This window comes from Oncorhynchus gorbuscha, linkage group LG09 (genome assembly GCF_021184085.1).
Source record: "Oncorhynchus gorbuscha isolate QuinsamMale2020 ecotype Even-year linkage group LG09, OgorEven_v1.0, whole genome shotgun sequence".
Lineage (NCBI taxonomy): Eukaryota > Metazoa > Chordata > Actinopteri > Salmoniformes > Salmonidae > Oncorhynchus > Oncorhynchus gorbuscha.
The window spans coordinates 66,999,856-67,021,164 of NC_060181.1; the positions used below are offsets into that span (position 1 = coordinate 66,999,856).

Below are 21,309 nucleotides of genomic sequence, written 5' to 3' on the forward strand. Positions count from 1 at the left end.
TTTTGTATCCTGGAAGCTGATTGGTTGATAGCAGGGAGTTAAAGCACCCCAATCCCTGCATTCCGCAGGTAATGCCTGTTAACAGTTCCATTAGATTTATCAAAGTGCTTCCACTGTCCCACAGCCTAGCCAGTCAATTTGCAAACTTCTTCTCCCCTGGAAAAAAAGGCATCTAGACAATATTTATTCTCCATGCTACTAGCCTAGCATTTGGCTTGGTACGGCGGGGGTTAATATAAGCCTACCTGACCTATGCAACATGTTGCAGTTTTTTTTGTTTGTCATCTCCCTCGTGCCATGTATATGAACATGCCGAGACTGACAGTTTCTCTTAACCAGGCAAATTCATTTATCAGGATCATTATTATAATGGATATATTAAAAGAATTGGCAATTGAAACTAAGGTAAAACAAATGAAAATGCACATAGTTTGCTGTCATTTCAACTGCTTGATGTGATTGTGTTACGCTGAAACACTGAATTTCCTTGATACAGATTAAATTGGCTAGCTAGCGAAGGAGAAGTAATGTTAGCTTGTGATTAGTTGTGAATAAGAAAGATAAAAAGTTAGCACTTAACTAGTAGATAGTCTCCATCAGCAGATGTTCCCAGGTATTGTTTTGAGATAGCCGTCTTGAACATATATATGCATTGTCAATTTAAAAAGTAGAGCTTTGCAATCGCAAAGAATCTCCACACATCAAACCCTCAGCACTTTGACACACAAGTCCGGATTGACAGATCTAGCAAATGCACGTGCCCACAGAACAGTTTTTTAAGGTGCATGCATAGGGTGTGAGAGAGAGGTATCTGCACGAGCTCCTCCATCCACACAAAGACAGGCATGTGCTGTGAGAAATTTACAACGTGATGTTCAAATTAGAACACATTTGGAATGATTGGAACTATTTCACGGGAAGATTTTTACATGACAGATAGCAGTGATGATTACAGATGAAAACTATGTTTGTAGATAAAAAGGTCTGCAACTTACCATGAGGTTTTCTAGTTCAGGTGAGCAAAAGTTCTAGACTTACCTCACACATAAAGCAGCGCACCAGTTATTGTTTACAAAGAGGCACACCCTTCCCCTTTGGTTTAGCCTTAGTCTGCTGTCCGGTCGCGATGAAGCATGGAGTTTTATGTCCTTATCGCCCATCAGTCAAGTTTCTGAAAAGCATATAATATTATTGCTTTTCACGTCCCGTTAGAAGGAAACTATCGAATGGAGCATCTTGTCCTCAAGTGACTGGACATTTGTCTAACATGGAGAGGAGTGCCGGACGATTTCCTCTGCTTCTGAGTCTAACAAGGACTCCAGCCCTCCTCCTTCATCTCATCTTGCAGCGCTGAAATAGCCCGAACAATGGAGTAGGGTCCGGTGTAAACAAGGGAACAGCTGAGTTGACGTAGCAGCCGAAATCGAGGTCAAAGTCAAGGTCGAGTTGTCGTTCAAAATTATAATGGTGTGAAATATCTGTACAAAAAATACGGATAAGCAAAAAAAGTCACAAAATAGCAAAGTCAATTTGGAGCAAGTAAGACGTTGACCATTTCTGTCCGCGCCATCTTATTATTCTTCACTTCTTACATCTATAGATACAAATATATCGCGGATTGTTGCCTATATGGCTTATTATGATAACCTACAACAGTAAATAAATGAGTTGTGAAAATAATTAGCTTAACAATGTACACTTGTATTCACATTCTTCCAATACAAGTGCACAGTAATACATATGTATCTAGATCTGAGATATCACTGGATATTATCGTACATCGAGCATACAGTACATCTATTGCATGCTTTGAAATATTAAAGATGCAGGGATTGAAATAGTGAAATGCTTAAACATGGAGTGCTCTCAGTAAGATAATCACAAAAAGAAGTCAATTTAGCAGTGTAAATACGTTTAATCAACCATTTTCATACAACAATTGAGGAAATTACATGGTCATGTTGTCCATGATACGCCTCATGCTCATGAACTTCATGCCACCACTCATGCCTCCCATTCCCATGCCCATATCCCTGAAGCTTCTGTACTCTCCAGGTCTCATGTACATCTGCCTGCCTTTGTAATGGGGCTGCTCGTACATCAGCCAGTGGCCGTCCATCACGTTGCAGGACTGGCAGTCAGACATGCGGTAACGCTCCTGGGTGGAGTCACAGTCGTCCATCATCTCGTGCATCTGACCTCCGAAGTTCTCCCTCTCGTAGATCCTCATCCTGAAGTTTCCACGGTGCTGTACGGAGGAAATAATAGGTTTCATTGATGAGATAAATCCGATGTAAACTTGTGTTATATGAGAGTTATATTTTCAGGAGCAAGATTATTCTATTTTAAAGATTAAATATTTTCAACCTACCATGGGGATCATACGGCTGGACCTGATGCAGTCGTTCATTCCCATCATACGCTGGTAGTCTGAGTACTCTCCCCTCCTCATGAAGTACTGGTTTCCCATGAAGTTGGGGCGGTCGTAGACCATGAAGCAGCCACTCTCAACCCTGCAGGAGTGGCACCTGCTCAGGTGGGAGGACATGTCAGGGCAGTCCTGGCTGGTCTCATAGGAACGACCCTGGAAGTTCTTGTCCTCGTAGAAGATGATCTGAAAATGCAAAAATAAATCATTGGTAAAAATGGAAAGATATTGAGATTGTAATTGACTAAACCAGCCATTATTCAAGCAATAAACTTAAAACTGTAGGCTAAAACGCTGTGCCTACCTTGCCCATCATGGTTGCGATTGTTTCTTTGAGCTGTGCTGTTGCTAAACTGATGCCCTGTCTGTGTTAACCCTTACTTTTATACCTAACCAAACCCAAAGAATCTGTGGCCCCATTGTGTAAACCCCTGACCCAGCAACACTGTATAGAGGCCTATAGAGTGCTGAAGTGCTTTCCCTACATTTCCATGGATCCCATGAAGACTTTAGAATGGGGGTTTGCATTGAGAAGTAAATACAACTGAGCTTTTGGAAATAGTATACAATGGTCTGTTGTACATATTTCAGAACACACTAGGTATTTTAGTGAAACATGTTCAATAAAAGTGTTATTTTGCTTGAGTTTGTTTTTATGCTATAGCCGTGACATAATCCATAAATCTTTCCAAACAGCTTGAATTTTGGTTTCATGGGTTGGTTGGTGACTGTGAATAGCTTTAAGTCATTTGGTACATTCAATAAATGCAAAGAAAATATATTATCTTAATTGTTAAGAAAGTATTTTACAATCACATAGATTAATGTATATATACACTCGGTCAAAAGTTTTAGAACACCTACTCATTCAAGGGTTTTTCTTTATTTTGACTATTTTCTAGATTGTAGAATAATAGTGAAGACATCAAAACTATGAAATAACACAAGGAATCATGTAGTAACCAAAAAAGTGTTAAACAAATCAAAATATATTTTATATTTGAGATTCTTCAAATAGCCACCCTTTGCCTTGATGACAGCTTTGCACACTCTTGGCATTCTCTCACCTAGCTTCATGAGGCAGTCACCTGGAATCCATTTCAACAGGTGTGCCTTGTTAAAAGTTAATTTGTGGAATTGATTTCCTTCTAACTGGGTTTGAAGTTTTACAGAAGATAGCCCTATTTGGTAAAATACCAAGTCCATATTATGCGAAGAACAGCTCAAATAAGCAAAGAGAAACGACAGTCCATCATTACTTTAAGACATGAAGTTCAGTCAATGCAGAACATTTTAAGAATTTTGAAAGTTTCTTCACGTGCAGTCGCAAAATCCATCAAGCGCTATGATGAAACTGGCTCTCATGAGGACTGCCACAGGAATGGAAGACCCAGAGTTACCTCTGCTGCAGAGGATAAGTTCATTAGAGTTACCAGCCTCAGAAATTGCAGCCCAAATAAATGCTTCACAGATCATGTGTCTGTTCAAGTAACAGACACAACTCAACATAAACTTGTTCAGAGGAGACTGTGTCAATAAGGCTTTCATGGTCGAATTGCTGCAAAGAAACCATTACTAAAGGACACCAATAATAAGAAGAGACTTGCTTGGGCCAATAAACATGAGCAATGTACTTATGGAAATTTGGACCGGTGGAAATTTGTCCTTTGGTGTGCTGTCCAAATTGGAGATTTTTGGTTCCAACCGCCATGTCTTTGTGAGCGGATGATCTCTGCATGTATATTTCCCCCAGTAAAGCATGGAGGAGGAGGTGTTATGGTGTGGGGGTGCTTTGCTGGTTACAATGTCTGTGATTTATTTAGAATTCAAGGCACACTTAACCAGCATGGCTACCACAGCCTTCTGCAGCAATACACCATCCCATCTGGTTTGGGTTTAGTGGGACTATCATTTGTTTTTCAACAAGACAATGACCCAACACACCTCCAGACTGTGTAAGGGCTATTTTACCAAGAAGCAGAGTGATGGCGTGTTGCATCAGATGACCTGGCCTCCACAAACCCCTGACCTCAACCAAATTAAGATGGGATGGGATGAGTCATACTGCAGAGTGAAGAAAAATCAGCCAGCAATTGCTCAGCATATGTGGGAACTCCTTCAAGACTGTTGGAAAAGCATTCCAGGTGAAACTGGTTGAGAGAATGCCAAGAGTGTGCAAAGCTGTCATCAAGGCAAAGGGTGGCTATTTGACGAATCTCAAATGTAAAATATAGTTTTATTTGTTGAACAACATTTTGGTAATTACATACATGATTCAATATGTGTTATTTCATACTTTTTATGTCTTCACTATTCTTCTACAATGTAGAAAATAGTCAAATGAAAGAAAAACCCTTGAATGAGTTGGTTGTTCTCAAACTTTTAACTGGTAGTGTATATGTACACTGTATATACAAGACAACAAAGGAGGGGGTTTGGGACGAGTCTCTGAATGTCATTGAGTGGCCCATCCAGAGCCCGGATTTGAACCCGATTTGAAAATCTCTTGAGAGAATCTGGAAATCCAAATGAGATTTTTCTTGGTTCCAACCGCCGTGTCTTCTTGAGAGATGCAGAGTAGGTGAATGGATTGTCTCCGTATTTGTGGTTCCCACCGTGAAACATGGCGGAGGTGTGATGGTGTGGGGCTGCTATGGTGACACTGTCGATGAGTTATTTAGAATTCAAGGCACACTTAACCAGCATGGCTACCACAGCACTCTGCAACGATATGCCATCCATATCTGGTTTGTGCTTAGTGGGACTATTATTTGTTTTTCAACAGGACAATGACCCAACACACCTCCAGGCTGTGTAAGGGATATTTTACCAAGAAGAAGAGTGCTGCATCAGATGAGTGCTGCATCAGATGACCAGATGAGAAACCCTTTAATGAGTTGGTGTGTCCAAACTTTTGACTGGTACTGTATGTACATACAGTTGAAGTCAGATGTTTGCATACACCTTAGCCAAATACATTTAAACTCAGTTTTTCACAATTCCTAACATTTATTCCTAGTAAACATTCCCTGTCTTAGGTCAGTTATGATCACCACTTTATTTTAAGAATGTGAAATGTCAGAATAGTAGAAGAGAGATTTATTTCAGCTTTAATTTCTTTCATCACATTCCCAGTTGGTCAGAAGTTTACATACACTGAATTCATATTTGGTAGCATTGCCTTTAAATTGTTTAACTTGGGTCAAACATTTTGGGTAGCCTTCCACAAGCTTCCCACAATAAGTTGAGTGAATTTTGTGTAACGCTCATTGTGGGTGTAAGCAGAGGAGGACGAATGTGGTAAGTGTCCATATTGTTTTAATAAGAATACTGAACACTGAACCAAAACAATTAAACGACAAAACGAACAGTCCTGAACGGTGAAGCAAAACACAGAACAGAAAATAAACAGCCACAAAACACAGGTGGGAAAAGGCTACCTAGGTATGATTCTCAATCAGAGACAACGGACAACACCTGCCTCTGATTGAGAACCATACCAGGCCAAACACAAAACCCCAACATATAAAAAGAACATAGACTACCCACCCAACTCACTCCCTGACCATACTAAAACAAAGACATAACAAAAGAACTAAGGTCAGAACGTGACATTTTGGCCCATTCCTCCTGACAGAGGTGTAACTTAGTCAGGTTTGTAGGCCTCCTTGCTCGCATACGCTTTTTCAGTTCTGCCCCCAATTGTTCTATGGGATTGAGGTCAGGGTTTGTGATGGCCACTCCAGCACCTTCACTTTGTTGTCCTTAAGCCATTTTGCCACAACTTTGGAAGTATGCTTGGGGTCATTGTCCATTTGGAAGACCCATTTGCGACCAAGCTTTATTAACTTCCTGACTGAAGTTAATCTCCACTCTGTTATAATCTCCACTCGGCACAGCCAGAAGAGGACTGGCCACTCCTCATAGCCTGGTTCCTCTCTTGGTTTCTTCCAAGGTTCTGGCCTTTTTAGTTAGTTTTTCCTAGCCACCGTGCTTCTACACCTGCATTGCTTGCTGTTTGGGGTTTCAGGCTATGTTTCTGGACAGCACTTTGAGATATCAGCTAATGTAAGAAGGGCTTTATAAATACATTTGATTTGATTAGCACAGGATCTGTACATCCGAACATCACACCTGTGGGACAGGTACAGGATGGCAACAACAACTGCCCGAGTTACACCAGGAACGCACAATCCCTCCATCGGTGCTCAGACTGTCCGCAATAGGCTAGAGAGAGGCTGGACTGAGGGCTTGTAAGCCTGTTGTAAGTAAGTCCTCACCAGACATCACCGGCAACAACGTGCTCTTCATTGACGAGTCACGGTTTTGTCTCACCAGGGGTGATGGTAGGATTCGCGTTTATCATCGAAGGAATGAGCGTTACACCAACGCCTGTACTCTGGAGCGGGTCCGTCATTGTCTGGGGCGGTGTGTCATAGTATCATCGGATTGAGCTTGTGTCATTGGAGGTAATCTCAACGCTGTGCGTTACAGGGAAGACATCCTCCTCCCTCACGTGGTACCCTCCTGCAGGCTCATCCTGACAAGACCCTCCATTATGACAATGCCACCACGAGCCATACTGCTCGTTCTGTGCATGATTTCCTGCAAGACAGGAATGTCAGTGTTTTGCCATGGCCAGCGAAGCGCCCGGATCTCAATCCCATTGCGCACGTCTGGGACCTGTTGGATCGGAGGGTAAGGGCTCGGGCCATTCCCCCCAGAAATGCCCGGGAACTTGCAGGTGCCTTGGTGGAAGAGTGGGGTAACATCTCACAGCAAGAACTGGCAAATCTGGTGCAGTCCATGAGGAGGAGATGCACTGCAGTAATTCATGCAGCTGGTGGCCACACCAGATACTGACTGTTACTTTTGATTTTGACCCCCATTTGTTCAAGGACACATTTTTCAATTTCTGTTAGTGACATGTCTGTGGAACTTGTTCAGTTTATGTCTCAGTTGTTGAATCTTATGTTCATACAAATATTTACACATGTTAAGTTTGCTGACAGTGAGGACGTTTCTTTTTTTGCTGAGTTTATAAAATACTCTGTTTTCTTAAAAGGTTGTCAAAATCAGTAAATCAAGTTGAGTTGGAAAAAAAGGTAACAAAAGATTTGTAACATAATATACAAGTTCATACAACCCAACATTTTATGTATATCTGGAAACAAATATTTTAAAGTTGAAAAGGCTTATATTTTACAGTGAGATTGTTTGACAGCGTCACATCACCCAATTTTCGGAACTCCCACCCCCGTGTGTCCCCTTCCAAATTCCACCCCTGCTAGTCTAACCACTCGTTATTTTAACTGACATTAAAAAGAACATGCAAATGGATATGACTAAAAAGAACAAGATTGTGTAGTGTACCTGCTCAACAGTTCTGATGTCATCATCCCTTCTAGAATCAACACATCACTTCTAGAACGGCCATCATGCCACGATTTAATTATTGTTGGTTATTTCAGTAAAACAGTACATATTTATTTTTAATCTAAGAACATGTCATGTATATGAAACGACTGCAGTTTCAGTAAAGTACAATGTTCCGTTACATAGTTTCTCAGAGCTGTCTAATCCATGTATTTGAGTGGTGGGGATACGTGACGATCAAAATAAGGAAACATGATTAACTGTGTTAAACTTTAAGATATTTTAAACTAATTATTTGCATTCATTAGCACATGAACTTTGACAGCCCTGCTTTCTGAATAGAGCCTACTTGTTTATGTTAATGCGCCTTCCTATAGTACTTGACCATCCAACTATTTTGGTAAAAGCAACATAAGCAACTATTGTATGGTGATGAATCGAGCTAGTTTTAAATATGAATTTGTTGAATTTATGTAAAACAATTAAAGAAACAATTGTTTTACTGTAGGTGTAACTCTGTCGATGTGAATATAATTTACCGACATTTTTGCTGTAAAAGCAACCATATTGCAGATACTTGAATAAGTCATTTAAGAAAAATGTATGCCTTTAAATTTTTTTTAAAAATTACAAAAAATCACAGAAATGCTCCTTTTTCATTCTATTTTCTTATTATTTTATGTATTATATAGTTTTTTAGGTATAACAATATATTTTGTAGTATTTTGTAGTAGATTACTCTGATGTTTAAACATTGTGCGGTGGCATTTAAATTAAAATAAATATACTGTCACTCATAACAAATCACTGAAACTCAGAGTTTTATTGTTTTCGCTTCCATGAATTGTCCCACAGAGACTAATCAAAAATACATTTTTCATACATTTTTCATAGCATTTACATAGACATGTTGTCCATGATACGTCTCATGCTCATGAACCTCATGCCACCACTCATGCCTCCCATTCCCATGCCCATATCCCTGAAGTTCCTGTACTCTCCAGGCCTCATGTACATCTGCCTGCCTCTGAAGTTGGGCTGCTCGTACATCAGCCAGTGGCCGTCCATCACGTTGCAGGACTGGCAGTCAGACATACGGTAACGCTCCTGGATGGAGTCACAGTCGTCCATCATCTCGTGCATCTGACCTCCGAAGTTCTCCCTCTCGTAGATCCTCATCCTAAAGTTTCCACAGTGCTGTACGGAGGAAAGTACAGTATAGGGTTACTTAATTGATTAGTGAAATAAATCAACAAACTCATGTTGTAGGAGAACACTACCATTAAAGCATTATTTTCAAAGACTAGATATATAAATGATCAACCTACCACGGGGATCATGCGGCAGGACCTGATGCACTCACTCATTCCCATCATGCTCATGTAGTCGGAGTACTCTCCCCTTCTCATGAAGTACTGGTTTCCCATGAAGTTGGGGCGATCGTACACCATGAAGTTGCCGCTCTCCACCCTGCAGGAGTGGCACCTGTTCAGGTAGGAGGTCAGCTCAGGGCAATCGGAGCTGGTCTCATAGGAACCACCCTGGAAGTTCTTGTCCTCGTAGAAGATGATCTGGGGATTTAAATGTTTTTTAAAAAGTTTTTTAATTTAACTAGGCAAGTCAGTTAACAACAAATTCTTATTTACAATGACTGCCTAGGAACAGTGGGTTAACTGCCTTGTTCAGGGGCAGAACAACAGATTTTTACCTCGTCAGCTCAGAGATTCAATCCACCAACATTTCAGTTACTGGCCCAAAGCTCTAACCACTAGGCTACCTGCCGCCCCAAATAGTCCACAACTTTGAATGACAAACATTTTGTCAGTAATACTGTCAAAGAGCAGAGGAGCTACAATTGATAATGAACTACATCTGCATTGAACTACATTTTACCTGAAACTCTTTGACATTATGAAATTATTGTAGATGTCAAATAGTCTATCACATAAGGTATGCAATGTAGATAAAAGAAACGGAGGGCAAAATATTTTTAATTTGCCTACCTTTCCCATCATGATGATGTTTGTTCTTCAGGACTGCACTGTGACTGCACTGAATTCCTGTCTGTTTTAACACTTACCTTTATAACTGACCAAAACCAAAAGAATCTGTGGCCTCTCATTGTGTAAAGTCCTGACACAGCAACACAGCATATGGGCCTACTGCTCTACTGCTAAATGGTGAATTTCTGTCTCTGTATGCTTTTCTGTCACAGATGCATATTGTGGCCATATTGTGTTCTACACATAAAGAGTGAAACAGAAGCTTCTGAACATCCTGCATGTACAGTGGGGCAAAAAAGTATTTAGTCAGCCACCAATTGTGCAAGTTCTCCCACTTAAAAAGACAAGAGAGGCCTGTAATTTTCATCATAAGTACACTTCAACTATGACAGAAAAAATGAGAAAAAAACCCCAGAAAATCACATTGTAGGATTTGTAATGAATTTATTTGCAAATTATGGTGGAAAATAAGTATTTGGTCAATAACAAAAGTTTCTCAATACTTTGTTATATACCCTTTGTTGGCAATGGATCATCCAAATGCTCTCTAGCAAACTTCAGATGGGCCTGGACAAGTACTGGCTGAAGCAGGGGGACACGTCTGGCACTGCAGGATTTGAGTCCCTGGCGGCGTAATGTGTTACTGATGGTAGGCTTTGTTACTTTGGTCCCAGCTCTCTGCAGGTCATTTACTAGGTCCCCCCGTGTGGTTCTGGGATTTTTGCTCACCGTTCTTGTGATAATCTTGACCCCACAGGGAGATCTTGCGTGGAGCCCCAGATCGAGGGAGATTATCAGTGGTCTTGTATGTCTTCCATTTCCTAATAATTGCTCCCACAGTTGATTTCTTCAAACCAAGCTGCTTACCTATTGCAGATTCAGTCTTCCCAGCCTGGTGCAGGTCTACAATTTTGTTTCTGTTCTCCTTTGACAGCTCTTTGGTCTTGGCCATAGTGGAGTTTGTAGTGTGACTGAGGTTGTGGACAGGTCTTTTATACTGATAACAAGTTCAAACAGGTGCTATTAATACAGGTAACGAGTGAAGGGCAGAGGAGCCTATTGAAGAAGTTACAGGTCTGTGCAAACCAGAAATCTTGCTTGTTTGTAGGTGACCAAATACTTATTTTCCACCATCATTTTCAAATAAACTGATTAAAAATCCTACAATGTGATTTTCTGGATTTATTTTTCTTCATTTTGTCTGTCATAGTTGAAGTGTACCTATGATGAAAATTACAGGCCTCTCATCTTTTTAAGTGGGAGAACTTGCACAATTGGTGGCTGACTAAATACTTTTTTGCCCCACTGTATATGTAAAACACATTGTCATACATTCAGGTCTAAAATTGTCACCCTTGATATGAATGAGCAAAAAAGACTATGAAATAAATATTTAAAATACTGAGCTATATTGTATGCTCCCAAAAATGGAAAAAAAACTATTATTTTATACTAATAAAATTGCTCAGAGAAGGAGATTTTGTTTAAGAGGTAACACTTTATTTTCTCAAAGAGATAGCTGGTAAAAGGATTGGGTCTCCTAAAGATGATTAAACACTGGGCAAAAATACAAAAATACAAACGCAAAAATACAAATTCAACTTCAAAGATTTTACTGAGTTACAGTTCATATAAGAAAATCAGTCAATTGAAATAAATAAATTAGGCCCTAATCTATAGATTTCACATGACTGGGAATACAGATATGCATCTGTTGGTCACATCACAGATATCCTTTTTAAAAAAAAAGTGCGTGGATAAAAAAATAAATAATAATCAGTATCTGGTGTGACCACCATTTGCCTCATGCAGCGCAATACATCTCCTTCTCATAGAGTTGATCAGGCTGTCGTTTGTGGCCTGTGGAATGTTGTCCAACCCCTCCTCAATGGCTGTGTGAAGTTGCTGGATATTGTCAGGAACTGGAACACGCTGTGGTACATGTTGATCCAGAGCATCCCAAACATGCTCAATGGGTGACATGTCTGGAGGGTATGCAGGCCATGGAAGAACTGGGCCATTTTCAGCTTCCAGGAATTGTGTACGGATACTTGCAACATAGGTTCTTGCAGTATCATGCTGAAACATGAGGAGATGGCGGCAAATTAATGGCACAACAATGGGCCTCAGGACCTCATCTCGGTATCTCTGTGCATTCAAATTGCCATCGATAAAATACAATTGTTTTCATTGTTCATAGCTTATGCCTGCCCATACCATAACCTCACCACCACCATGGGGCACTCTGTTCACAACGTTGACATCAGCAAAACACTTGCCCACATGGCATTATTCACATTGTCTGCCATCTGCCCGGTACTGTTGAATGCGGGATTCATCCGTGAAGAGCACACTTCTCCAGCGTGCCAGTGGCCATCGAAGGTGAGCATTTGCCCACTGAAGTAGGTTACAATGCTGAGCTGTAGTCAGGTCAAGACCCTTGGTAGGATGTCAAGCGCACAGATGAGCTTCCCTGTGATGGTTTCTCACAATTTGTGCAGAAACTCTTCAGTTGAGCAATTCCACAGTTTCATCAGCTGTCCAGGTGGCTGGTCTCAGACAATCCCACAGGTGAAGAAGCTAGATGTGGAGGTCCTGGGCTGGCTTGATTACACGTGGTCTGCAGTTGTGAGACCGGTGGGACGTACTGCGAAATTCTCTACCATACGGCTTATGGTAGAGAAATTAACATTCAATTCTCTGGCAACAGTTCTGGTGGACATTTCTGCAGTTAGGATGCCAATTGCATGCTCCCTAAAAAATGGAGACATCTGTGGCGTTGTGTGCCAAAACTGCACATTTTGAGTGACGTTTTATTGTCCCAGCACAAGGTGAACCTTGGTAATGATCATGCTGTATAACCCCCTAAGGATGATGTTCGCGCCCCAGAGGAAATCTAATTATCATAATAAAACAATCCCGATACAAATCTGTCCGTTTAAGCTAGAGATCTGTTCTTACATCGGATGTGTCTCAAATTCACCACATCCACTGATGTCGCACTTCCTCTGCAGTGAAAGTTAAGAGAGTTAGAGTGGGGTTTGTCAGACCATGAGACATCCCGAAATCGGTCTTCTGACAAAATTGTCTCTAGGGTCCGAAACGGTTTGGCCTCCAAAACTATTATGCTTTAACTGCAGTGTAGGTACATTATGTACTTAATAAAAGTACCTATTATGTATCTAATGTCCACTGCAATTATACCAATAAGCATTTTTCTACAGCTGGCCATGCTTTCCACTTGGCTACCCCTACCCCGGTCAACAGCCCTGCACTCCCCACAGCAACTCGCCCAAGCCTTCCCCATTTCTCCTTCTCCCAAATCCAGTCAGCTGATGTTCTGAAAGAGCTGCAAAATCTGGACCCCTACAAATCAGCCGAGCTAGACAATCTGGACCCTTTCTTTCTAAAATGATCTGCTGAAATTGTTGCCACCCCTATTACTAGCCTGTTTAACCTCTCTTTCGTGTCGTCTAAGATTCCCAAAGATTGGATAGCAGCTGCGGTTATCCCCCTGTTCAAAGGGGGGGACACTCTTGACCCAAACTGCTACAGACCTATATATATCCTAACCTGCCTTTCTAAGGTCTTCAAAAGCCAAGTCAACAAACAGATTACCGACCATTTCGAATCCCACCATACCATCTCCGCTATGCAATCTGGTTTCAGAGCTGGTCATGGGTGCACCTCAGCCACGCTCAAGGTCCTAAACGATATCTTAACCGCCATCGATAAGAAACAATACTGTGCATAAACAAGGAGATCTTCTGACAACTAATCTTAATGGTTGTACAGTCGACTCAAATAAAACTGTGAAGGACCTCGGCGTTACTCTGGACCCTGATCTCTCTTTTGACAAACATATCAAGAGCTTTTTTCCATCTACGTAACATCCAACATCTGTCCAAAAATGATGCATAAAAATTAATCCAAGCTTTTGTTACTTCTAGGTTAGACTACTGCAATGCTCTACTTTCCGGCTACCCGGATAAAGCACTAAATAAACCAGTTAGTGCTAAATACGGCTGCTAGAATCCTGACTAGAACCAAAATATTTTATCATATTACTCCAGTGCTAGCCTCCCTACACTGGCTTCCTATTAAGGCAAGGGCTTTACTACTAACCTACAAAGCATTATATGGGCTTGCTCCTACCCATCTCTCTGATTTGGTCCTGCCGTACATACTTACACGTACGCTACGGTCACAAGACGCAGGCCTCCTAATTGTCCCTAGAATTTCAAAGCAAACAGCCGGAGGCAGGGCTTTCTCCTATAGAGCTCCATTTTTATGGAATGGTCTGCCTACCCATGTGAGAGACGCAAACTCAGTCTCAACCTTTAAGTCTTCACTGAAGACTCATCTCTTCAGTGGGTCATATGATTGAGTGTAGTCTGGCCCAGGAGTGTGAAGGTGAACGGAAAGGCTCTGGAGCAAGGAACTCCCTTGCTGTCTCTGCCTGGCCGGTTCCCCTCTTTCCACTGGGATTCTCTGCCTCTAACCCTATTACAGGGGCTTACTGTACTGGTGCTCTTTCATGCCGTCCCTAGGAGGGGTGCGTCACTTGAGTGGGTTGAGTCACTGATGTGATCTTCCTGTCTGGGTGGGCGCCCTCCCTTGGGTTGTGCCATGGCGGAGATCTTTGTGGGCTATACTCGACCTGGTCTCTGGTTGAAGATATCCCGCTAGTGGTGTGGGGGCTGTGCTTTGGCAAAGTGGGTGGGGTTATATCCTTCCTGTTTGGCCCTGTGCGGGGGTATCATCGGATGGGGCCACAGTGTCTCCTGACCCCTCCTGTCTCATCCTCCAGTATTTATGCTGCAGTAGTTTGTGTCGGAGGGCTAGGGTCAGTTTGTTATATCTGGAGTACTTCTCCTGTCTTATCTGGTGTCCTGTGTGAATTTAAGTATGCTCTCTCTAATTCTCTTTCTCTATCTCAGAGGACCTGAGACCTAGGACCATGCCTCAGGACTACCTGGCATGATGACTCCTTGCTGTCTCCAGTCCACCTGGCCATGTTGCTGCTCCAGTTTCAACTGTTCTGCCTGCGGCTATGGAATCCTGACCTATTCACCAGACGTGCTACCTGTCCCAGACCTGCTGTTTTCAACTCTTTAGAGACAACAGGATTGGTAAAGATACTCTTAAAACCTCTCTGAACTACCGATCCCGGATACGGGATTGAATTCAACAACATACGGTGTTCGCCACAAATAGTCATATTAAACATTCATGGAAATACAAGTGTCTCACATGCTTCAAAAGCCTAGAATCTTGCTAATCCACCTGCGTTGTCATATTTAAAAAATAATGTATTGCGAAAGAATAAGCTGCGATTATCTGAGCATAGACCCCAATATCAAACTACTTATTCAACCAGCACTTGCGTAACAAAAAGTCACAGATTGCATTGAAATAAATTGTTTACCTTTGAAAATCTTGCTCTGGTTGCAATCCCAAGGCTCATTGTTACACAATGAATGGTCATTTTTTTTTCGGTTAAATCCATTTTTTATAGCCTAAAACGAAACATTTTGTGACCGCTTATCGAGTTGAATTTCCTGTCATACAATTTTCAAAGTAACATCCAACGTAAACAGACTCTTTTCCTCTTCTTTTCCCTCTCTATCCAGTCATGTTTGGTTTACTTGCAATCAACTCTTTGTTAGGGAAGACAATGAACCCTGATGGGCCATTTTGCGGGACCTATTGATATGGTAATACCGATTGGAAGACAACACGTGAGGAGCCCATTGCGCACCAATTATATGACCACTGTCTCGTTGATTGACTATTTTAACCCAGTGACCACTGATCTTCTTGAAATCTAGCTGGGTAGATAGCCAATGAGCAGATGTAACTGGAAATATCCCATGATTCATTGTTGTAAGACAAATCTATACACTGCAGGCAGGCGTAAAGATAGTTCTTTCGCCATTGCCAATTGAACCGTGAAGGAGTGATTCTAATTACGCACAGACGTTTTTCAGTAATTTGCTACTTCAACTGTTTATTTCGTGAATAAAATGGCAAATAAGTCAAAGAAAGTTACCTCTAAGACTAGATACACGAATGTAGAAATGATTTTGGAAGAGATTGCCCGGGATAGTGAGACAGATTTGTCAGAGATTGAAGAGGACTCCAGCTCCCATAGTTTCGTTTCTGAAACTGAGGACTATTTTTTGAACTGAGAGGACATTGCTTTGGACTGGTAAGTTGCTCTCATGCTAATGCCGTTGTTTGACTTTTATATAAAATATTATTAGTGATTGTTTTTACATTTTATTTGCAAAAATGGCTAAAGTACACGTTAGCTAGCCCTTGTGAGTGAGGGCCAGATTCTTTCAGAATGCATGGTCTACCCCAAATAGCCTATTTTGAGGCAGGCCCATTTCACTTTTGCAATTGATGTGGAACAGCACTTTTTATACATGTTTATTATAGCTGTTTTTACATTTTATAAGCAATATATAGCGACGTAATGAAATGGCTAAAGTACACGTTAGCTAGCCATTGTGAGTGAGGGCCAGATTCTTTGAGAACGCATGGTCTACCCAAATAGCCTATTTTGAGGCAGGCCCATTTCACTTTTGCAATTGATGTGGAACACCAAAGTTAAATCTAGAATTGGCTTTCGCAACAAAGCATCCTTCACGCATGCTGCCAAACATACCCTTGTAAAACTGACCATCCTACCAATCCTCGACTTCGGCGAGGTAATTTACAAAATAGCCTCCAATACCCTACTCAATAAATTGGATGCAGTCTATCACAGTGCCATCCGTTTTGTCGCCAAAGCCACATATACAACCCACTACTGCGACCTGGCTCCAGGTCATCAAACCCACTGGCTCCAGGTCATCAACAACACCCTGCTAGGTAAAGTCCCCCCTTAGCTCGCTGGTCACCATAGCAGCACCCACCTGTAGCACGCGCTCCAGCAGGTATCTCTCTCTGGTCACCCTCAAAACCAATTCTTCCTTTGGCCGCCTCTCCTTCCAGTTCTCTGCTGCCAATGACTGGAACGAACTACAAAAATCTCTGAAACTGGAAACACTTATCTCCCTCATTAGCTTTAAGCACCAGCTGTCAGAGCAGCTCACAGATTACTGCACCTGTACATAGCCCATCTATAATTTAGCCCAAACAACTACCCCTTTCCCTACTGTATTTATTTATTTATTTAGCTCCTTTGCACCCCATTATTTCTCTCTACTTTGCACATTCTTCCACTGCAAATCAACCATTCCAGTGTTTTACTTGCTATATTGTATTTACTTCACCACCATGGCCTTTTTTGCCTTTACCTTGCTCACATTGTATATATACTTATTTTTCTACTGTATTATTGACTGTATGTTTGTTTTACTCCATGTGTAACTCTGTGTTGTTGTATGTGTCAAACTTCTTTGCTTTATCTTGGCCAGGTCGCAATTGTAAATGAGAACTTGTTCTCAACTTGCCTACCTGGGTAAAAAAAAGGGGAAAAAAATACAGTCTGTGAAAGTAGTGTAGAAGTGAAGTGGAATGTAGCAAAGGGTTTGAACAATGCCACACAAATGTGTCTGACCTCAACTGTCCTAGTCGGCAACGCATGACAAATATAAATTGTTTGTTGAACATTCATCTAAGTAAACAGCGTACATGTATAATCTGTTTTTCATGATTTATACACGATTACACAGTGCCTTCAGACAGTATTCATGTGGAATTCCCTTGACTTATTCCACATTTTGTTGTGTTACAGCCTGAATTCAAAATGGATTAAATGTATTATTATTATTTTTTTTTATAATACTGAAATACAGAAGTATTTCATTAACATAAGTATTGACACCTTAGAATTACCTTTGGCAGCGATTACAGCTGTGAGTCTTTCTGGGTAGCTCTAAGCGCTTTACACACCTCGATTGTACAATATTTGCACATTATTATTATATTTAAAATTCTTCAAGCTCTGTCAAGTCAGTTGTTGATCAGCCATTTTCAAGTCTTGCCACAGATTTTCAAGTCAATTTAAGTTGTAAAACTGTAATTAGGCCACTTAGGGACATTCAATGTCGTTTTGGTAAGCATCTCCAGTGTATATTTCGCCTTCTTTTTTAGGTTATTGTCCTGCTGAAAGGTGAATTAATCTCCCAATGTCTGGTGGAATGCAAACTTAACCAGGTTTTCCTCTAGGATTTTGCCTGTGCTAATTGCCATTCCATTTATTTTTTACGTTGAAAAACTCCTCAGTCCTTAACAATTACAAGCATACCCATAACATGATGCAGCCATCATTATACTTAAGGTGAGTGGTACTCAGTAATGTGTTTTATTGGATTTACCCCAAACACAACACTTTGTATTCAGGACAAAAAGTTAATTGCTTTGCCAATTTGTTTGCAGTATTACTTTAGTGCCTTCTTGCAAACAGGATGCATGTTTTGGAATATTTTTATTCTGTACAGGCTTCATTCTTTTAACTATGTCAATTAGGTAAGAATTGTGGAGTAAAATGTTGTTGAGTAAAATGTTGTTGATCCATCCTCAGTTCTCCTATTATAGCTATAAAACTCTGTAACTGTTTAAGTCACATTCGTCTCATGGTGAAATCCTTGTGCAGTCTCCATCCTCTCCGGCAACTGAGGTAGGTAGGACGCCTGTACCTTTGTAGAGGCGGGGTTATTGATACACCATCCAATGTGTTATTATTGAGTTCACCAAGCTCACAAGGATATTCAATGTCGTTATTTTTTCAGTGCTCAGTGCTCGACTGGGGGACCTTCCAAATCATGTCAAATCAATCTAATTTACCACAGGTGGACTCCAATCAAGTTGTACAAAACATCTCAAGGATGATCAATAGAAACAGGATGCACCTGAGTTCAATTCAAGTCTCATAGCAAAGGGTCTGAATACTTATTTAAATATGATATTTCTGTTTTTAATTTTTAATAAATCAGCAACAATGTCTAAAAACCTGTTTTTGCTTTGTCCTTATTGGGTATTGTGTGTAAATTGCTAAAGATGTGTATTTATTTGATACATTTTAGAATAAGGCTTTAACGTAACATTTAAAAAAAGAAAGTTGTAAAGAGGCCACAACAAAACCCATTCCCCCTCAGGAAACTGAAAAGATTTGGCATGGGTCCACAGATCCTCAAAAGGTTCTACAGCTGCACCATCGAGAGCATTCTGACGGGTTGCATCACTGCTTGCTATGGCAACTGCTTGGCCTCCGACCTCAAGGCACTACAGAGGGTAGTGCGTATGGCCCATTACATCACCGGGGCCAAGCTTCCTGCCATCCAGGACCTCTATACCAGGCGATGTCAGAGGAAGGTCCTAATAATTGTCAAAAACTCCAGCCACCCTAGTCATAGACTGTTCTCTATGCTACTGCACGGCAAGCGGTACCGGAGCGCCAAATCTAGGTCCATGAGGCTTCTTAACAGCTTCTACTCCCCAAGCCATAAGACTCCTGAACAGCTAATCAAATGGCTACCCAGACTATTTGTACACCCCCCATACGCTGCTGCTATTCTCTGTAATTATCTATGCATAGCCACTTTAATAACCCTACCTGCATGTACAGTTGAAGTCGAAAGTTTGCATGCACTTTGGTTGGAGTCATTAACTTCTTTCGGACAGGGGGGCAGTATTGAGTAGCTTGGATAAAAAGGTGCCCAGAGTAAACTGCCTGCTATTCAGTCCTAAAAGCTAGAATATGGATTATTTGTTTTGGATATAAAACACCTGAATTTTCTAAAACTGTTTGAACGATGTCTGTGAGTATAACAGAACTCATATGGCGGGCAAAAACCTGAGAAAGAAATCCAACCAGGAAGTGGGAAATCTGAGGTTTGTAGTTTTTCAACTCTTTGTCTATCCAAGATACAGTGGAAATGGGGTCATGTTGCACTTCATAAGGCATCCACTAGATGTCACCAGTCTTTAGAACCTTGTTTGATGCTACTGTGAGGGAGGGGGGAATGGGAGTTGAATGAGTCAGAGGTCTGCCAGAGTGCCTTGAGCTGACCACGCGTTCAAGTGAGAGTTAGCTCGCGTTCCATTGCATTTCTACAGACAAAGGAATTCTCCGGTTTAAACATTATTGAAGATGTGATAAAAACATCCTAAAGATTGATTCTATACATTGTTTGACATGTTTCTACGGACTGTAACAGAACTTTTTGACTTTGTCTGCTCACGCCTCATGTATTTGGATTACTGGGCTAAACACGCAAAAAAAGAGGTATTTGGATATAAATTATGAACTTTATCGAACAAATCAAACATTTGTGGAACTAGGATTCCTGAGAGTGCATTTTGATGAAGATCAAAGGTAAGTGACTATTTATAATGCTATTTCTGACTTTGTTGACTCCACATCATGGCAGATATTTGTACGGCTGTGTTTTTCTGTGACTAGGTACTGACCTAATATAATCGTTTGGTGTGCTTTCGTCGTAAAGCCTTTTTCAAATCGGACACTGTGGCTGGATTTACAACAAGTTTGTCTTTAAAATGGGGTAAAATACTTGTATGTGTGAGGAATTTTAATTATGGGATGTCTTGTTTTGAATTTGGCGCCCTGCACTTTCACCGGCTGTTGTTGAGGTGGGACGCTACCGTCCCGAATATCCCAGAGAGGTTAAAACTTGGAAAATTCCAGAAAATGATGTCATGGCTTTAGAAGCTTCCGATAGGCTAGTTGACATCACCATCACTTGAGTCAATTGGAGGTGTATCTGTGGATGTATTTCAAGGCCTACCTTCAAACTCAGTGCCTCTTTGCTTGACATCATGGTAAAATAAAACGAAATCAGCCAAGACCTCAGAAAAAAAAAATTGTAGACCTCTACAAGTCTTGTTCATCCTTGGGAGAAATTTCCAAATGCCTGAAGGTACCACGCTCATCTGTACAAACAATAGTAGGCAAATATAAACACCATGGGACCACACAGCCGTCATACCACTCAGGAAGGAGATGCATTCTGTCTCCTAGAGATGACTGTACTTTTGTGTGAAAAGTGCAAATCAGTCCTAGAACAACCGCAAAGGACCTTGTGAAGATGCTGAAGTAAACAGGTTCAAAAGTATCTATATCCACAGTAAAAACGAGTCCTATGTCGACATAACCTGAAAGGCCACTCAGCAAGGAAGAAGCCACTGCTCCAAACCACCATTAAAAAAACAGACTACGGTTTGCAACTGCACATGGGGACAAAGATCCTACTTTTTGGAGAAATGTCCACTGGTCTGATTAAACAAAATTAGAACTGTTTGGCAATAATTACCATCGTTATGTATGGAGGAAAAAGAGTAGGCTTGCAAGCCGAAGAACACCATCCCAACCGTGAAGCATGGGGGTGGCAGCATCATGTTGTGGGGGTGCTTTGCTGCAGGAGGGACTGGTGCACTTCACAAAATAGATGGCATCATGAGGGAGGAGAAGTATGTGAATATACTGAAGCAACATCTCAATACATCAGTCAGGAAGGATAAAGCTTGGTC

At 41.1% G+C, this 21,309-nt stretch overlaps 2 protein-coding genes across 2 annotated transcripts; both read right to left on the reverse strand.

Annotated features, from left to right (window-relative positions):
- Positions 1–1,895: 1,895 nt before the first annotated feature.
- Positions 1,896–2,786, reverse strand: LOC124042929 (gamma-crystallin M3-like). Its single transcript, XM_046361069.1, has 3 exons — positions 2,733–2,786; positions 2,372–2,614; positions 1,896–2,248 (listed from the first exon to the last, which is right to left on the reverse strand). Exons 1-3 carry the CDS (start codon positions 2,742–2,744, stop codon positions 1,949–1,951), a joined length of 555 nt encoding a protein of 184 aa, XP_046217025.1. The 5' UTR covers positions 2,745–2,786; the 3' UTR covers positions 1,896–1,948.
- Positions 2,787–8,608: 5,822 nt separating this feature from the next.
- LOC124042930 (gamma-crystallin M3-like) lies at positions 8,609–9,920 on the reverse strand. Its single transcript, XM_046361071.1, has 3 exons — positions 9,808–9,920; positions 9,133–9,375; positions 8,609–9,001 (listed from the first exon to the last, which is right to left on the reverse strand). Exons 1-3 carry the CDS (start codon positions 9,817–9,819, stop codon positions 8,702–8,704), a joined length of 555 nt encoding a protein of 184 aa, XP_046217027.1. The 5' UTR covers positions 9,820–9,920; the 3' UTR covers positions 8,609–8,701.
- Between the last annotated feature and the right edge of the window lie 11,389 nt (positions 9,921–21,309).